Source organism: Ictidomys tridecemlineatus, chromosome 1, assembly GCF_052094955.1.
Source record: "Ictidomys tridecemlineatus isolate mIctTri1 chromosome 1, mIctTri1.hap1, whole genome shotgun sequence".
NCBI lineage: Eukaryota > Metazoa > Chordata > Mammalia > Rodentia > Sciuridae > Ictidomys > Ictidomys tridecemlineatus.
Genome location: NC_135477.1, coordinates 160,745,925 through 160,765,117, shown reverse-complemented (window position 1 = coordinate 160,765,117; position 19,193 = coordinate 160,745,925). Strand labels below are relative to the sequence as shown.

General features: G+C 40.4%; 1 protein-coding gene across 7 annotated transcripts in view; it reads right to left on the bottom strand.

Moving 5' to 3' along the window:
- The window catches only part of Acsl6 (acyl-CoA synthetase long chain family member 6), a 57,890-nt gene that overhangs the window by 5,866 nt on the left and 32,831 nt on the right, over positions 1–19,193 (bottom strand). For 5 of the 7 annotated variants that reach the window (XM_021733604.3, XM_021733603.3, XM_021733601.3 and 2 more), the window contains 10 exons: positions 18,835–18,912; positions 17,342–17,476; positions 16,863–16,997; positions 15,686–15,781; positions 14,572–14,644; positions 11,386–11,474; positions 10,562–10,678; positions 7,881–8,024; positions 6,884–6,985; positions 5,896–5,967 (listed from right to left, as the gene is read on the bottom strand). In XM_021733604.3, the coding sequence (XP_021589279.1) occupies positions 5,896–5,967; positions 6,884–6,985; positions 7,881–8,024; positions 10,562–10,678; positions 11,386–11,474; positions 14,572–14,644; positions 15,686–15,781; positions 16,863–16,997; positions 17,342–17,476; positions 18,835–18,912 (1,041 nt within the window). Of the gene's footprint in view, positions 1–5,895; positions 5,968–6,883; positions 6,986–7,880; positions 8,025–10,561; positions 10,679–11,385; positions 11,475–14,571; positions 14,645–15,685; positions 15,782–16,862; positions 16,998–17,341; positions 17,477–18,699; positions 18,778–18,834; positions 18,913–19,193 lie in introns of all 7 variants that reach the window. The other 2 variants (XM_021733606.3, XM_021733602.3) reach the window with 2 other exon arrangements.

The following is a 19,193-nucleotide window of genomic DNA, read 5'->3' as shown; positions in this document are numbered from 1 at the left end:
CCTGAGTTGCTGGGACCACAGGAGTCCACCATGCCTGAAGTGACTGCATTTCTGATATACCACCTAAGCCGGGTATGGGTGGGATTCACTGAAAAGGGATGCCTGAGTTAAACTCTGAAGGATAAGTAGGCTTTAGACAGATGAAGATAGCCAGGGGAGAGGGTGCCTGCTATATGGTCTGTGGTTAGCAAGGTACTCAGAGAGGCAATATGGGCCAACACATATCTGGAACACTCAGTGTAGGCTGAGGCATAGGAATAGGGTTTGTGAGGTTAACTGGTCAAATCATAAAGGAGCAATACAACTAGCTAGGGGGTCTGGACATGACTCTTTAAACAATTTTAAGTATTAAGAAACAGGATCAGAAGGGCTCTTTGGAAAGATTACTCTGTTAAGAAAGAAGTAGGGGAAGAGTGGAAGACGGAAGACCAGCCAACAGTCAAGACAGATTGTGGTTTGGGCTGTGAAGTTGGTGGTGGGGGTAGAAGTCAGCTTTGAAGTAGCATTTGCAATTGGTTTATTGGTTTGGGTAAGTAGTAAAGAAAGAGAGGTCAGAATAACTTTAGATCTCTGCTTGAGAAAATACTACAATGTTAAAAACTGGAGGAGGAACAGAGAGAGGTGGGTAGATCAAGTGTTCACATTAAGATTTACAGGCTTCTGAGATAAAATGGACTTTGAACATTTGAACATGTTTTAGAGACGCAGCCTGGGCTTGAGAGAGTGAAGGAGTGACTTACAGAGCAGAGAGGAATCAAAGTGTGTAGAAGCCATGGGAAGAAGAGTGAGAGGTCACTGTGTTCAAAGCCACTGTCTTATGAGAACAGTTCAAAAAGTCCAAAGACACAATTCAGAAAAGAGCTTATTAAAAAAAAATCAATGTATATGCAAGGAATTTCAATAACTGTTTTCAAACTCTCTGATGCTAACAGTCCGCTACCCCGGCAGGTAGGTATTTAAAGATAACAAAGCATTTTTTTGCTCAGAAAACTCTTAAATACATTCATTAATTTTAATTTTTGGTACTAGGGATTGAATCTTGGGTTTCTTGGCTTCCAAGCAACATTCCCAGCCCTTTTTAAATTTTTTTTATTGTTGCATCATATTTGTACATAGTAGTGGGATTCATTATGCCATAGTCATTTATGGACCTGAAAAACTTGATCAATCTCATTTCTAGTACCTTTCCTTTCCCTCCCCCTCCTTCTCCACCTACTTGCTTTACTAATCTCCCATCTATCATTATTATTATAAATTATTATCATTTTTGAAGGGGTCTTGCTAAGTTGTCCAGTCTTGCCTTGAACTTGTGATCCTCCATAAAAAATTCTAACAGATTCTGCCATTTTTACCCCTATTTGTACCTAAAGAATGTGAAAGTTTTCAGATGAGTACAGCATTAATAAATCAGATTCATCTTTATCTCTTCAGATATTTGTTCAAACAAAGGATACATGTTTGTCTTAGAGTAGCATACTTCAGTAAAACAGCATTTGGAGCCTTTTAAGTCAGGAGTTGAACAAACATTATGCTAAAAATTCAGCTAGCATTACAGGCAGCCAACTAACTTCACCTCACTTGTGGAAAGGATTCCTGCTTGGATTTCCAACTTTAATAGCTGGAAATCTGAGGCTATTGGCTAAAGTTTGGTATTGTGAAGAATTTCGAAATTAATTAAAGTTCTTATAAAGAACATTTTGTTTGCAAACTCTCCCTGTGCTTTTTACTCAAAGAAGCAAGCATTTGTTCAGGAATAGGGATGTTATTTTTTGGACCCTTGTTGTTATCAGGCATAAATCATCCTAGGACATGTGCAATTCTTTGGAAATAGGTCCCAAGAGAGAAGTTTGGTATACTGAGAAGGATGGAGTCTACAGAGATCATCCTGGGGGGAAGTGATGTGGGTTTAGAGAGGTAGCAGGTATGGACATGGAGAAGGGTGGTGGATGAGGTGGGGGAGAGGCAGAGACAGTGGAGGTAGCATGGAGGAGGGAAGAGGCAAGGTGGTTAAGTGGTTAGGGAGAAGCAGGGTATGGAGCGCCAATCCAACAATGGCAGTACTGCTCAACTTTTGTACAAGATGTCATTTAACTTCTACTTTTAAAAGTCTAGAAATCACCATTTGGTGAAAAAATTAATTAGCTTGCAGAAAACATTAACATAATCTAAAGTAATTTAGAGGCTTTCAAGTAACTTTTAATTCTATATAAATTGATGTTACGTAGTATAATACCTCATATTTACTGTCAATATGTAAAATGAACAGTCCAAAAGTTCTCTTTTGATAGAAACAATATCACATAAAGACCTTAGTAGATGTAAAGCATCTCCCCTCCTTCTTTTGCTCATCAATTAATAATATAATTTTTAAAAGGAGACACACAAGTCAAGATATAATTTCTACAGTCTCCATGCAGCCTGGATTTCAGCTAATCTGCATTCCCAATAGCATGCGAAAAGCACTGTGTCAATGGGACAAGGATCTATGCTCATTACTGGGATATAGGGTAAACACCTCTGAAAATATGGCAGTGACAATCTATAAAATACACAGTACAGGGAAGATGAATTTTGTAGGGAGAGCTACATAATGCTATTTAGATGGTGAGTAGACTATAAAATAAAACGTGATCTTAGGACTTTTTCTTACTTAAGCAGATTTTATAGAAGAATGGAAACAAGTACACTTTGCAAATCTGCCAAACCAGCTCTCTGCAGCAAATATTGGTACAGGGATTGAGTGGGATATCTGCAATTCAACCTGTCTACCTTAAAAATAGCTCTGCCTGAAAACAGACTATATCATCAAATACAACCTTGCAAAGTCCAAGCAAACAAGCAGCCTAAATTCAGCTCCCCTTTCAGTCCTTCAGTGAGCAGATTAGAACAGCCCTGCTGCCAGGATGCCAGTCCTTGCTTGAGTCTGACCTACACTCGAGTCCATTTCAATTCTTCTATAAAAATACCTATAAAATCTGCTTAAGTAAGAAAAAGTCTGGTCAGTAAGTGGGGGAAAAAATAAGTTGAACCAGTCATTTAACTGACCTTAACTGTGGGCCTTAACAATAGCTTTTTTTTTAAGAAGTAAATCAATTTTCTATAATAAGAACCAAACTGCCCAATTGTGAACCTGTAAAAAAAGCATGAGAATCCTTCTTCTCCTGTAATGCCACACATGCTATGAAAGAGGCTTCCCAATTTTTATGTCAATTTATAAAAGCATGAGCTTTTCACAATTTTGAAGGAATATAATATTTTAATTTTTTCAAAGGTATCACTCAATGAAAACTTTAACATAACATAGGTAGTAGATAATAAACAGAGTGAATAATTTAGGACAGAAGCAATAAAGAAAAAAGATAAAACATTTAAATGAATTAGGAAAATGATCATTTCTGAGTTAAAGGCAAATTGACTAGGTAAGTAATCAATTCAGTGGGAGGAAATATAGTAAAATATTCCCAGTGAGGGCTTCACTAGTTAGAACTCAAGAAATCTATTACTCACCGATAGTTCATATTGCCTATGCAAATTCATAAGGCACATAAATATCAAGAAAATTATTAATCATGATGTTAAATATGCTCAAATATTTCCCAGTCACCTACATATTTTAATTATTGATACAATAATTATAAGTTGATACAATTATCATAAATGCTTCCTATCTACTCATTAAAATATATCTTCCAAAGCTCTCTATAAATTAATAATGATTGGCTTAATTTGAGGAATTGCATGGTTTTGGAAGTGATTCTTACAGTATATCAAAAAAACTTTTTTTTGGTAGTTGAAAGTTGAATGGAAATTAACCTCTCTCAGAAAATCTGAACTTCTAAAAGCTTTTAATAAATTATTTAAACTCTGGACTTGGCTGTTTGCATGTGTATGTTTAGAGTTAAGCCTTCACTGACCATTCATTTTTGAGGAGGGAAAAGTCCTAGGACAAGCTGACAACGGATTATGGATTAACTGAAACAATTTTGGCTGAGCTTTGGCTCTCCACTGGGAGCATGGCCTCCTCAGGCCTGAGGCCTGGTGCTTGCTCTCCTACAGTCAGCTGAGAGTGCACACTGTGGTGGGGAGGAAGCCAAGGAATAAGGAGAAGGGGAACAGAAAAAAACCTGGAGGTGACAACCTTGGCAATATAACTAAAGACCTTCAGGGATGCCACATGGCAGCTCTGTATTTGAGGTTACCATGGTGAAGACAGATGAAACTGTATAAGGCATGTGGAAAGCCAAGAACACGTCTCCTCTCAGTAAAGGACCTAACCAAGCAATAATTAACACTGGAAACTTAATCAAAGGTCCCTTTTAAGCACAATCTTAAGAGATAGTTGACTGATTTTCTGTGAAAAGCAATCTGGATGGCCTGGGAGGGTTCTTATGTAGCGGGGAAGTCATGCATCTTAATGCCAGCAGAGGGCGTGCAGGCCTTATTAATGTGGAAGGATGACTACAAGAGTTTCTAGAGGACTTACAGCCTGCCCTTCAAATTATGACAGAGGCCCAGACGAACTGGGTCTGGGACCACTCACTCCTTTGTGGCCCATGGACTACATGGTCACATATAATCCAGTAACACAACTCCCCATCAAGGTAGGGCAATGAAATTAGTTCTATAAAATTTGTAAATTTAAATTATTATTATGTACCCCAAATTGACCTTCCATTTAGAAAAATAAATGTAACTTGCCTGAAATCCTCAAGATTTACTTATCCAGGATTTAATTGTTCTAAAAACATACTGACAGATGTTTACATTCATCCATTTAGAGAGAAATAGCAATATTCTTAGATCCTAAAAATATGTTTAGATTCCCTCAGTTTGAAATTAAGACACTAAAATCTTGATTGGTGGAAATGCTTTTTTAAAAATGTTTTTTAGTTGTGGATGGACACAATACCTTTATTTTATTTATTTCTTTTTATGTGGTGCTGAGCATCAAACCTAGTGCCTCACATGTGCTAGGCAAGCACTCTACCACAGAGCTATAATCCCAGCCTGGTGAAAATGTCTTTTAACTTCAAATCGATACATTACAAGAATTTTATATTTAAAACTCATTTTTAAAATGTTTCTAGGTTATCATCAAATAAACAGACAAAAATTTAAAATTTTCATAAACCTTGCAGACCCCCCCCACAATATATGAGGAAACAAAACTTTATAAAAAAATTCTTACAGGATGTTCATTTTTGTGAAAAATAATTATTTTAAATACAAAGAATAATTTTAAATCAAGATGTTATGATTTTAGAATTTTTCTCCTTGAATTTTTGACAAAGGAGGTTATATAAATGTTACATGAAAGTACTTACATGTACCATGTACATGCATCATGTACATGCTTATGAGCTCAGTTATAGTAAGAACATTGCAAAGAGTAAATGTCTTAGAGAATTGCCTGTCCTCTCTTTAAATATTCTTCCTCTTTGTAGAAAGCACACTTAGATGACAGATATCAATGGCCTGAGGGAAGACCCAAATCTATCCAATGTCTTAGCAAGTAAGCGTACCCATGGTAGCCAAGAAGACAGTCCCCATAAAATTAAAAATAATATAGGACTCTGGTCTTTAGTATTACAGGCATCTTGGGATACAGACCAGGTACAAATGAACTACCAGTGACAGTGGGGGTAATATTTCAGCCTTATGAATGCATGAGATTATGAGGACAAGCACTGTCTCACTTATCCAATGACCTATTTTAATTCAGGAAGCGGCTATTGTAGTCAACCCAAACAGGCCTTCAGGGGTCCATTGGTACACAGCCTGCTGGCTTCCACACCATAAAGGGCAAGGAAATCTAGGTCAGAGTTGCCACTGGGTTAATTTAATTTTCATCACTAACTAAAGGGCTATAAAGAGTGTAGGGAGGGTAATAGTTACCTGTTCAAAAGAATGGAGGCCACTTTCTTTTCCTAACCTTACCATGTCTTCCAAAATGGCTTTCTTCAGCTCCTAAATTAAAAATCACAGAAATAAAATTATAAGAACATATTTTGAAATGGGCATAGAGGAAACAACATATTTTGAGTTAAAAGCAACTGGTGATGGTGCAGACATCTGATCCCTTGCACCTGCCCATCTGGAGGTGTTGCTCCCTGGCAGCGTCTCAATCACTACCTTGCATCAGACAAAAAAGGGCTGCAAATGGCCAGAGGAGTGGCCATAAACAGGCTCAGTGATCAAAAAAAAAAAAAAAAAAAAAGGAAATTTTTTTTTTTTTAATTTAAAAGCAGCCTGTTGGTCAGCCTGGTGAGTCCTGCTGCCCCTAGATGAGCCCAGGGCCTGGGGTGGGGTGGGGGGTATATGGCTGCTCCTCAGAAATAGACCAAGAGACTTGAAGGGCTAATGCTAAGGTTAGAGAGCAGCAGTCCTCCTCTAACATGTGCTATGAGAAGGTTTCAGGAAGGTGGGAATGGCCAATGCTCTAAGCAGAAAGAACTGTGTTCCTGTTTCAATTCCACGACTATCTCTATAAACCCAGAACATACAAAATCACATTTGGAGAGTGCATGTTCAGTGAGTCAGAAAGCCTGGGTTTGCATCTGACTCTGCTGTTTGCCAGCTGTGTGGCCTTGGGAGAGTCACCTCCTCCCTGGCCTGTCCTCCAGGCTGTAACACAACAGGGTTGGATAAGTGATGTCTCTTGATTCTAAAATCCAATAGCTGGTCAAATTTCCCAGAAACATGAACTTCTTCAATAGTAACTAAAAGACAAACCTCTGGTTTAGGATTTCCACTGTATATAAAGTAATATTAGAAATTCCCTCTGTGTTCAAATTTCACTGGTCCAACAGTTTTTCTGTCTTTTTCTTATGTGGCATCATAAAACACTCAACAGCCTTTGAGGAAACAGCCCTAAGATACTGACCTTATTTATGCAGAGATCTGTATATAGTCCTTCAATTCCTCTCTTCAGAGCCCAGCAGGGCATGACTTCAGGGTCAGGCACTACTATGCCCACCAAAAAGGCCTACAATGCCCACCAAAGGAAAACATAATCATGACAAAAGCTTTTAAAGTGGTTATTTGTGATCCAGCATTAAAAATAATCTCTTGGTATCTTCATACTCCACCCTTTTCTAAAAATAAGCATATGCTTATGAAACATTCTCTCATGTTATGAAACATTTTCTCTAATATATCACACATTCTTGACTGTTCATTTCCTGATATATCCCCCTACATATGATATGGTGGATATTTAAGGACATCAAGAATCAGTAAAATTAGACTGATATCCCAACGTTGATTCTCATGCCAATCTTAAACCTGCATATTTTTTGATGTTAATCAAAGAACTCTATATCCAAATTCTACGATCCCATGGTTAAGACCATTTAGAAATTTTTACACTAATGAAACTTCATTCATAAAGAACTTAAATTCAAATGGTATTTTCTTCAAAAATAATTTAATATTTAATTATATTCATGCAATGACAACATAGAACACATTTGATAACTTTGATATCATAGAATGTTAATGATCTAAATAATAATAATGGCAAAATAAGTATAACCCCCCCAAATAATTTAATCTTAATAAACTATATTATCATCAGAACCATTATTTGTGTGTAATACTATACCCATTTATCTATAAAATTTTGTCTTTGCATCTCATCTCAAAAATCTCTCTTGGAAGTAAGCGGAACATAAGTTAAAAGTAGTGGGCATGTTTATGATTGCTACTTCAAACAATTTACTTGACCTAACTGCAGTTAACCAAAATACAAGTAACCAAGATTTCTTCTTTAGAAAGGACTTGTTTAGGTGGATCCTAGTGTCTGATTGGAAACTAAAATTTAATTTAGATTTTTCAGCAGTACTGTGCTTGCAGAAGGGATGGAGCATGGGTAGCCTTACCTTTAAGCTGTCTCCATGGACATAGATTTGTGCCACAGGTTCACTACGGATATAGATATTCTCGATCTTCTCAGGTGCAACATATTCTCCCTGAGCAAGTTTAAATATGTGCTTTTTCCGATCAATAATTTTAAGAGTTCCCTCCTGTGGAGTTGGACAAACAGCTTCCTAAGATGATACCCTCAAGACAGAGTCCCTCAACTCTGCCCTTCCCTACCCTGCATACCCCCTTCCCAAGTTCCTCCTTCCTGCTGTGCATCACAGGTCAGTGACATTCAAGCTCTGTTGAGTGCTGAGTACTCACTATCCTATCTTCTTCCTTGGCTACTCCCACATCTGTCTAAGATCTCCACTTCTTTTTCACAGACCTCCCAGAACCTCACTATTCTCAAAGTGCTTCAAAAATTAGGCTGTTTTTCCAGCAGGATGCAACACACCCTAGGTGAAGCTCCTCAAAACTGTTCCAGCCACCGAGCCCCAAACCTGGACCTGTCCTTGATGTTTGCCTCTCCTGGATCTTTAGCTGTCAGGCTCATCCATCTTTACTCATAAATCCCTTTCTTCTCTACTGCCTCCTCCCATCAAAACCACATCCTGACCAGACTTCTGCATATACTCTGTCCCCACTCGATCTGTTTGAGCTAACAGAGCCAGAGCAACCTCTATAAGACAAAAAATAAGCAGGCCCTGTTTTGCTCAAAACCCTGGTGAACATCAATTGCTTTTCCTATACTGGTTTCTTTGGTTCTAATTGCATCCCATGAGCTGGGAGTTGTCACCCTTGTTTCACAGGTGAGATGAGGATCAGACAGTTCAGGTAACTCTCCCAAAGCCATACAATTAGGAAGCAGGGGGATCAGGACTTGAATTCAGGTCTTTCTAAATTAGAAAACTATACCTCTTCCTTGATCTATCTAATGCTATAAAATAATAATGATTTCTGAAAGCAAATGTCTTTTTTAAAAAATGTTTCAGAACTTGTATTTGTTTATTTTTATTTGATGCTAAGGTTGAACCCAGTGCCTTACTCGAGCTAGTCAAGTGCTCTGCCACTAAGCTACAGCCTCACCCCAAAGCAAATGTCTTTATAGATAATTTCTACCTAAATTTCAAGAATGGCACATTCAAACCTTGCATATACTCTTCCAAAACACAGGAAAGGGGATGTATCAAAATACTCATCAACTCATAATAGAATAGTACATAAAAAGAAATTACAGGCTACTCTCAAAAACCATAATAGACTTGTATAAAAGGAAAATTGCAGACCAATCAAATGTATAAGTAGAAAGGCCAAACATAATTTTTAGAAAAACAATATGAAGAAAATCATATCATGGTTAAGTGGAACTTATGCCAGGAAAGCATGGTTGTCTTACATGAGAAATTTAGAAAGAATACATATTTATTTCAATTGTTATAGTAACAATTTTAATTAAAATTCAGCCATCATTTAAAAATAAAAACTTTAGAAACTGACTTCACAGGCCTCCTGCCTGCTGTTTTAGGCTGTGTTGGAGTGCATGGAGCTTCACATGAACTGATTCACTTGCTTCTCACCATGCCCTGTGGGGTGAGTGGTTTCATTCAAGTTCAGGACATCAGCAGCATATCTAAGTTTTGTGGGACTTTGAACTTTTACAATTTTGAGAGCCTTCTAATATAAAATAAAGTGCAGGGCTTTGGAAGGTGTGGATGCAAGCGAGAGCAGATGAGATAGTGTGCCCTCTGCAGGTGAACAGGACCCCACACCTGTGGGCCTTCAATTGGGACTGCTTGCCTTATAGCCCTCCTCATATCTCTACTCTAGCCTGTGCTTCTCAATCTTTCCTTTCCTCTTAGATCAAGGCTTATTCTGAGAACTGGGTTCAATAGGCACCTGTCCTCTCCCACCTTTCCCCAGGTGTATGTTCCCCTGCTCATGCCCATCACATCGGGCTGGATAGTGCTGAAAAATATATGTGTTCCTGAACAGAGTCCCTGGCCCAGAGCATACACTGGGCATAAATTCCTGTCTGCCCCAGGCACGAGGGTTTCTTAAGGGAAGCATATAGATCCAAGTAAGGGCAAACTGGCCTGCCAGTCCACAGGGTCCAGACAGGAATCTATATCATTCATATGCCTGATAAATTTAATGCCTCTCAATGTCTAGTTCAAACCTTAGCAAAACTGTCCAGACACTGAAGAGCCTTCCAGACTGGGCTGCACCAAGCAAGGGCTCTCCATGTTGGCAGCAGAGCCTTATACTAGTCAAAGCATCCATCAAAGTATCTCCTATGTACCAGGTATTGTCCTAAGTGCTTTATAGATATTTTCATTTGTTCCTCAGAACAGCAAATAATGTTACTATTCCGGTTTAAACAATGAAAGAACAAGGCAAATTTGACTTGGATAGAAGTTGTGGACCATGACCAAAGAATGCTATGAAGGCTTGCTCTCTTTTTCTATAAGTGTGTCATTGTGGAGCCCAAGAGAGGGATGGGGCTTTGCTCAAGGTGACAAGAGCAACTGCTGGCAGAGTCAGAGGAACTGAGGCATCCTCCCTCTCCGCTCCAAGCACTTCTCAGATCTCCCAGACATCTCCCTTCTTCTACTCCAGAAGATTTCTGCCTCAAGGTTCCATATCACATAACCTCCCACCACCAGAACATTTGGAGCGCCATGATTTTAAACACACATACCGGCAGCCATTTCCCAATGTCTCCAGTGTGAAGCCAGCCGTCACTGTCCAGGGCCTCCTTTGTCCTGTCCTGATCTTTTAAGTAGCCTTTGAACACATTTGGTCCTCTCACACAGATCTGTGGGGTGAAACGCCATGGCTTCTCTCAGCCACAGTATGATGAATGCCAACAATGAGAAGCCATCACCAGGCATAGGGAGAATGAGGAATGCTACCCACCAGGAAAACCACTGTATAAACCACAGTGATGGGAACATTGGACACCAAACACTTGCCAGCTCTCTCTCTTTTAAACTGTTTCTTGTCTTCTCTCAAGCAGGGTCCTTCCCATGTTCCCCCCTGTTCTCATTATCCTTCTCCCTCTGCCAACTCTTCTGCAAGAGCCCCATTGGCCCTGACCATAGGCTACTTTGTGACACTCAGTGGGGTGTCATCACAGATATTGATGATTGGCTGATTCTGCCAAAGATGCTTGTTTCATTACCAGGCAGTCAGCTCTCCCACCCCTCCCATGGAATGAGCAAGCACAGAGCTCAACCCACCCCATCTGGTCTATTTGTACATGGCCATTTCTTCTGGGGACAGATTACACAGAAGCAGGCCAGGCCACAGTTAGGAAAAAAAACAGGGGATTTTAAAACAAATTTTGGGAGTTCAAAATATTGATTTAGACCTACTCAGTCCCGGCAAGGGGGCCTGTTTGAAGTCAAATTAATCAATTACAATGACTGTATATACAAGGTGAAAGGAAAATAATTTCATTCCTACTGTTTTTATTTGCTTGTTTTTACTCACAGACATGAATGGCTATATCCTTAAGTTTACCTCTCCCTCTCCTTTGCAGGTCCAATAGTTCAGCTCCTCCACATCAACAAGCTTGATATGATTGCAGGGCAGAGGTGCCCCCACATGCCCTAGAACACCAGAGTAAGATGGCACTAATCAGTGTTCAGATCCAATTCAGCACTGAAAATGCTCCACTTGGCTGTAAACTCCTAAGTGGTCAAAGTGGGGAATTATGGATCGAAACAAAGCAGCTTTAGAAAGGTATTTGTCACAGGCAAGCACTGATGATAAAACAAAGTTCTGGAGAAAGCAAAGGCCAACCTCCACCTGGAACTTCATTTTACATTTGATTCTTAAAAGAGAGAGACAGGCACACCTGGTCTAGCACCAACCTGCACAGGAGCCTGGGAACGGAGGGAGTCAGGAGCTTATACAATAGTGTCCACATTAAAACATTGTCCACATTGTCAGATCACGCATCTTGGTTTGGGGATTATACAATACAACTATCATTGTTTTTCCTCTGGCCACTAACCTGTGTATTGGTGCATAGAAAGGACCTAGCAATTTTGTTAAATTGTGGGTTCTGACTCAGTAGGTCTGGGTTGAGGCATGAGACTCTACAACTCTTAAAGGCACCACGGTGAGTGATGTTGCTGCTGCTGGTCTACACATGACACTTTGAAAAAAAGGGAGAGAGACAACTGGAATGTGGTAACTCACCCTCTTAGGGTGGGGAGATACCAGATTTTCTGGTCTTATATATACACCAACCACCTAATTGTATCTGTTATTTTCTAGTCATTGTTTGTGGTTTTAAGTTGAAGGATTTTTACAGCAGGTGCTAGCCAAGGTCCTGAAAGAAAAGTAAACTAGTCTATGAAAAACAAGCAGTGACACTTTGGTTTCTCTTTTAAAAGAAAGGCCGCTGAACCTTTTACAGTACTATACAAAGATATCAAACTCCCTCATATCCAATAGCTTTATTGATTTTTAAGGTACAAAGGAATAAAAATCAAACATTTTGGCTAGGTGCGGTGGTGCATGCCTGTAATCCCAACAGCTTCAGAGGCTGAGGCAGGATAGTAAGTTCAAAGCCAGCCTCAGCAACTTAGTGAGGCCTTAAGTAACTTAGCAAGATCCTGTCTCTAAATAAAATATTAAAAGGGGCTGAAAATGTGGTTCAGTGGTTAAGCGCCACTGGGTTCATTCCCCAGTACAAAATATGTGTCCAAAAGGAAGGAGATATGTGACAGTGATTTGCCAATATGATGGCAGCAATAAGGAAAAAAAAATTAGTGAGCCAGGACCTCTAAAGATGATTCCTGAAGATTTGCCAGTGACAGAGTGATTAAGGAACAACCATAAAAAATGAGCTTTGGGGTTGGGGTTGTGGCTCAGCAGTAGAGCGCTCGCCTAGCATGTGTGAGGTACTGGGTTCAATCCTTGGCACCACATAAAAATAAATAAAATAAAGGTATTGTGTCCAACTACAACAAATAAAAATACTTTTTGTAAATGGGCTTTATCTGGCTAGAGTTTAAAGAGACAGAATTTAAAAATGTATAAAACTTCCATACTTGGACTGGCTACATATGATTTTGTTTAGGATGCTCCTATCATATGTTTCTACAGACTATCTCAAGGTACTCTGAAAATAATGTTGTAATAATTATAAGCATATTTTTCTTGCATGTACATCATCCCCAATTTTCCACTTTGGAGTTGAGCAAACTCAGGCACAAACAGTGGCCTAGGCTCACAGAGAAGTTGTTATCCTGAAGATTTGTTGTTTTTCAGCTTCTTCCAGTATCTGGTCTAAATCTGGTGAAGGACAGATGGGCTACTTATCACAGACCTACTACCCACACACCTGAGGGACAAATCTCCTCAGAATGGGAGTGTGGAGGGGAACTGCTCCTTATCAAGGTACCACTGCCTCCTAGGAGACCATATTTCCCAAAAGGACTCTTAAGAAACAGTTCTCGCTCAGAAGAATAGAGGGGAGGCCAATAGAGCAGAGGAAGGAGGTTGAGAAGAAGGGAAGGCAGATGGGGAAATATTGGGGAACAAAATCTCTACCAAATTATGCTATGTCCATGTTTAATTATGTTACAAGGAATTCTACTTTTTTATATAATTGTAATGCACCAATTAAAATATTAATAAGCTATGGGGCTATGGCTGTGGCTCAGTGGTAGAACACTTGCCTAGCATGTGTGAGGTACTGGGTTCAATCCCTAGCACCACATAAAACTAAAAACAAATAATAAAGGTATTGTGTCCATCTATAACTAAAAAACATTTAAAGAAATAAAATATTAATAAGCTATGTACAGTGGCACATGCCTATAATCTCAATGAGCTGGGAGGCTAAGGCAGGAGGATCACACATTTGAGACCAGCCTCAGGAACTTAGGAAGACCCTCAGCAACTTTGTGAGACCCTGTCTCAAAAAATAAAAAGAACTAGTAATGTCACTCAGTGATATAGTGCCTCTGGGTTCAATCCGTGTGTGTGTGTGTGTGTGTGTGTGTGTGTGTGTGTGTGTGTGTATACACACACACACACAATAGAAGGGAGATCAGTAGAGTAGAACAAACAATAAGAAGAAGGGAGGAGGAGGAGAGAAGGAAAGGGAATTTACTGGGGAATGTGATTGATGGATTTATGGTATGTATATTATAAATGACAAGTGAATTCTGTAATTACGAATACTTATAATGTATCAGAGAGAGAGAGAGAGAGAGAGAGAGAGAGAGAGAGAGAGAGAGAGAGAGAAAGAGAGAGATAGAAAGCCTGTCCACTATAAACATGCTTCTCCTTTACAAGTTATATCCAATTCATAGCCTTCTTTCATTTTAAAACCTAGTTCTGAAATGATTACAAGAAAGGCTGTGTGATATTTAGAATTCATAAAATCAAATACAATGATACTATAAGCATTTTTCCACCTAGAATCGTAATCTTCTGGTCTATTCTTCTATGAAGGAAATGGGAAAATATAAAAACAATAGGAAAACACACAAAAAAATTCACAACAAAGAAAACAGACCCATAACATCACAACTTGTACATAACCATCATCAATGTTTTTCTTCTATTCCTTTTAATTTTTTCCCCTAAATGACTCATGCAAACTCAATTTCCAGGAGGGAGTTTTAGAACCTGCTGTTTTCGTAACAGTGGCCTGCAAGCTGTTCCCACATCTCTAGTCCATCCTACCTGAAGTCCAGTCCCCGGGTGTGGTGAAGGTGCATCCAGCAGTACACTCAGTTTGGCCATAACCTTCATAAACCTTCAAGAAAAACTTGAAAATCACAGTGGGCACACACCCTCCCAGAACTGACTGGCTGCCCTTTTTCTGTATAGTCAGCTAACATCCACTGGGCTGCTTCCTGGTAAGGAAGGTCAAGGGAAGGTGCTCTGGAGGCAGGTAATTCCAGGGAAAGCTGAATACAGACAACAATCATAGCCTCATTTGCTTAAAAACAGTGCTACTTTTTTTCACAGACACTTAGTAGTTAATGTTATGTAGACTGGGATAAAGATTTCTGGCCTGTTTCCAAATATTGACGGTATTTTTTATTTGGATAAATGAGCATTAGAGATACACATTTCAGAATTCACTCCATGTTTAATTTTGTCACCTCCAGAGCCCTTCTTGTTTGTAAGAATACACCACATGGGAAAGCCTGCCTTTAGAAAAGGTCCAATGCCATGTGGAATAGGAGGATAGTATAAGAACTGTGCAGCGTCTAAAGCACAAGTATATAGTCATGCACAATTATGAAACAGACATATTTACTTGACTTGAAACCCATCAGCCACAATCATGTTACAATACCCTGCATATGTAATAAATTAATAAATACTAATCGAATGAACAAATGAAGAAGTAAATTTTTAGAGATAACAAATCCACTGAATCAAATAACATAAAATTGGGTTTTCGTCCCCACTCTTGTGCTCCTTTTCTAAGACACTGGGAAGATATTTTGTGAGCTGGAGAATGCAGAGATGTGGTACAGGTGGGGTACAGCTTCCCTGGCTCATTGATGATTCATAATATAGTTTATCTGATCCCTTTGTCCTCTACAAAAACCTTCCAAGGGCTCAGGGAAAGGAATTTTTCAGAGTGCATACATATGTGTTTCCAGAATGGGGCAAGGGTATCCTGGTTTTAAATGGCTCTGGGATTTTTCTGCATCCTTGGAAAAGGGAGATCTATGCCACAAATCTTGTTCCTGGGATTTTTTTCTGTATAGTAGAGGGTAAAATAGATCTCATCCCTGATGCACATCCCTCTGCCCCCATGTAAGGACATGCAAGGCAATACCTGGCACCCGAGAGCTGCCCGGAGAAATCCCAGGACTGTTGGTGATGCAGGGGCTGCTCCAGTAACAATCATCCGAACATGTCCACCAAGACTGGCCTGTGGGAAGAGGGAAGAATCTGCCAACATTTGTGACACCTGAGATGGTGTCCTTCCCATGTGAACCTCATTCAGGTCCAATATTCAACTGGATGCTAGGATTTTGAACAAAGAGAAGACCATGAACTGATGAAGTCCCTTCCCCCTTGCAAATGATAAACCCAATCAATTACACAACTTAACCCATGAATAAAACCAAACATTTATTTTTTTTTTTTTGGCAGGGGGCTGAGGATGGAACCTAGAGTCTTGCACATGCTAGGCAACAACTTTAACACTGTGCTAAACCCGTAGGTCCTTGATCAACTCTTTTGTTTATTAAGATAAGTGTTACTAGTCTGTGTGGCCTTCTATGATACTGGTTCTCCTTTCCTTAAAATATACAGCTGCTTTCTCACTCTTCCATAATTCATAAGCAACCAAAACAATTACTTAGGGCAATTTCTTCCAACATCCATTTTAATGACATTATCTTTTTTTCATGTATAAATCAATACAATGCTTTATTTACTATGCACTACAGAGAACAAAAAACACTTGAAACACTTTGTTTCTGTAAGTTGAGCCAAGAGAGTTTAAATATTAATTTTCATAGCTAAAAATAGAATAGCAAGAAAAAAATGAGTAATTCTACTAATTAGCTAGAGATTTCTTGGGTAATACAGAGCTTGAAGGCTTCATACAAACATACAAAAATGTGCAATTCTGGAATGGACTGGTTTGGAGAGGATGAAGGGACACAGGAAAAGAATATCCCTGAGCATCTAGCTAGAAGCTGGTGCTGCTGAAAAAACCATGGGGCCAGGGTGACACTGAAAGGCAAGAGAATCTTCAGACTCTAGAAGCATCTTGATGGAGCAGTATCAAGCAGTACTAGACTATCCAAGGGCAAGGTCACCCTGATGCCTGTGGAGGTCAAGAGAACTACTTAACCATGGGTCGTTTAAAATTTTAATTGTAAGATAAACTTTTATTTCATGAGTTATTATTCTATAAGATTATAGGTTACTGGGATGAACTTCTCTAGTTCTCTTGTAAGATCACCCACTGGACACAGGTGTCATTCTTGCTCATTTCTTACCTGAATCTTATTAAAGAAGAGTTCATCCCAGATACTATTATTCCTGATGATTCCACTCCGGACTTCCGCCTGCTTGCGTCTGGCTGCAAACTCCAGCAGCCAACGCTTCAATGGAGTGTCTGCCTGGCTGAAGATCTGAGGAACACACATTGCAAACATCTGTCAGGGTCTGAGGGCCTTTCCTTAGACATGTCCCCAAGAAAGAAGGCCCAGACTGGCCATCAGAAAAGCCACGCTCCATGATACTCCTGCAGAAGGTCACTGACATCAAGCTGAAGGTTAACTCTGCCAAAGTCTGGGCATCTTGTGGAAATGGAATTTCCTAAAATAATGCCTCCCAACGAAGATTTTAGAGAAGAGGAAGAAAAAGAGGAAGGAAAAGCAAAACAAGAGTTGGGGAATACATGCAAAGAAGCAACTTCTTTCAGGACAGACTGTCTAGATAAGCAGCACTTCAGCCTGGCTCCACCAGGGCTCACCTTGTCATACATCCGGTTCAGCAGTCGTGGGACCACAGGGAAGATGGTGGGCCGTAGAGCCTTCATGTCATCTGAGAGAAGGCGGATGTCTCCCTGGAAGAAGCCAACGCGCCCTCCGTGGCAGTAGACAACAGACTGGAAGGAGAGGACAGGAGTCCATTAGGATGGGCAGGTCACTCCTGGCCGCAATCCAGAGCATCCCAAACTCCATAAAGGGCACCCATAACCCAAACCCAGCTCTGGCTGCTGCCACAAGACACAAAGAATGCTACCTGAATGACTTCCCCATCCCATACCTTCACACTAAGTCCCACTCAGACGCAGGGAGAAGGCACAGGAGGTGGAGTGGGATTCTGAGCTTTGGAAAGACGCCAAAATAGCCATTTTCATGGATGCCTACCCCCACACCCACTGCCCAATGCTGGAAACTAGGTCTTTTTGAGATATGTATAGCTTATTAATGGGTCTATTTCAGGTCCTGGACTATGTGGATTTTCCCAGGGATATCTCAGCAATGATGGAAGGACTTGTTATCCCCACAGGTACTAGAGCTACTGCTAGAGTTGGCTGTGGATGCTGTTTGGTGAGAGGCTAAAGAGGGAGTCTGACTATTTCTTAGTGGGACTAAGAGCACATCAGGGTCCTTATATGTGCTCCTGTCTTTAATGCTTATAGCAACCCTACAAGTGAGGTCATATTCCTAACCACCCCCATTACAGGTTAAGAATGCGTAGCTCACTTTACCCGGGGTTAAAAAACTATTTGACAGTAATTACTGGCATTCTAATTCAGGCCAAGAAAGCTGGAAAGCTTGCCTTATTATGCCAGATCACTCTCAAGGCAAAATCGAAAAGGATTAAAAGATGCAGTTTATTTATAAGCTGGAACCTTGAGTGACACATGCATGGAGAATTCTTTGTCCCCAAATCACATATGGATTCCTCCCCTCACTCTCTTTACCCCTACAGGCCTGACTCAGACTCAATCTAATACCAGTCCCCATCTGCAGCCTGAGGAGCTGTGACAGTTTGATTCTTTACAGCTTGTTCTCTCTTTTAGGAATCTGTGAGTTATGAGAGTCGTGAAACAGGAGTGTGCTGGCCATACATGGACACAGAGCTTGGATGGTAAAGCAAATGTCTGCAAAGTTGCAATGCTCTCAGAGCAGATCTTATGAGCTTGGGTCTTCCCTAGGGAACTGATGGGGTGACCAAGGTCCTTGGACCCTTCTGACCCCTGTGGTACCTTCTGAGCACAGATCTTTTTGGTCCTACTTCATAACACCAGTGACCAATGACATCCTGCTAGGGTTATGGGTTCTAGGCATGGGTTGTGCCTCTCTAATGCCAGGGCCTTACCTGCACCATTCGCTCAAACATGTGTGCTAAAGGCAAATAGGAAAAGTGCACATCCGCACAAGTGGGAGCCCACTGACTCTGCAAGAAAACAGAAGGAGCCCAGGCAAATCCCAGTCAGTCAGGTGGGCGTCTTACCTGGATTACTCTCTCAAACATGTGAGCCAGAGGCAGGAAGGAGATGAGCACATCGTCCTGTCTCGGAAAGATCACTTTCTGCAGGTGACGGGCATGGGAGACAGAAAGGAAAGAAACACTGACAGGAAGACAACAAGAGAGTCATAAAACATTAAAGAGAAATGGTCCTGGAGGGGCAAACAGGGAGGGAGGGAAGGGAAGGGAATGGAGGGTGTGAAGACAGAGTGATGTGAGAGAGAGAAAATGAGAGGGTGTGGGGGGAGGGAGGAAAGGTGCAGAGAGAAAAGAAGAGAGAGACAGGGCAGCATAGGAAGCGAAGTGTTAGGTCGCAGCGCCAGTGGGTCTAGGTTATCTGCAGA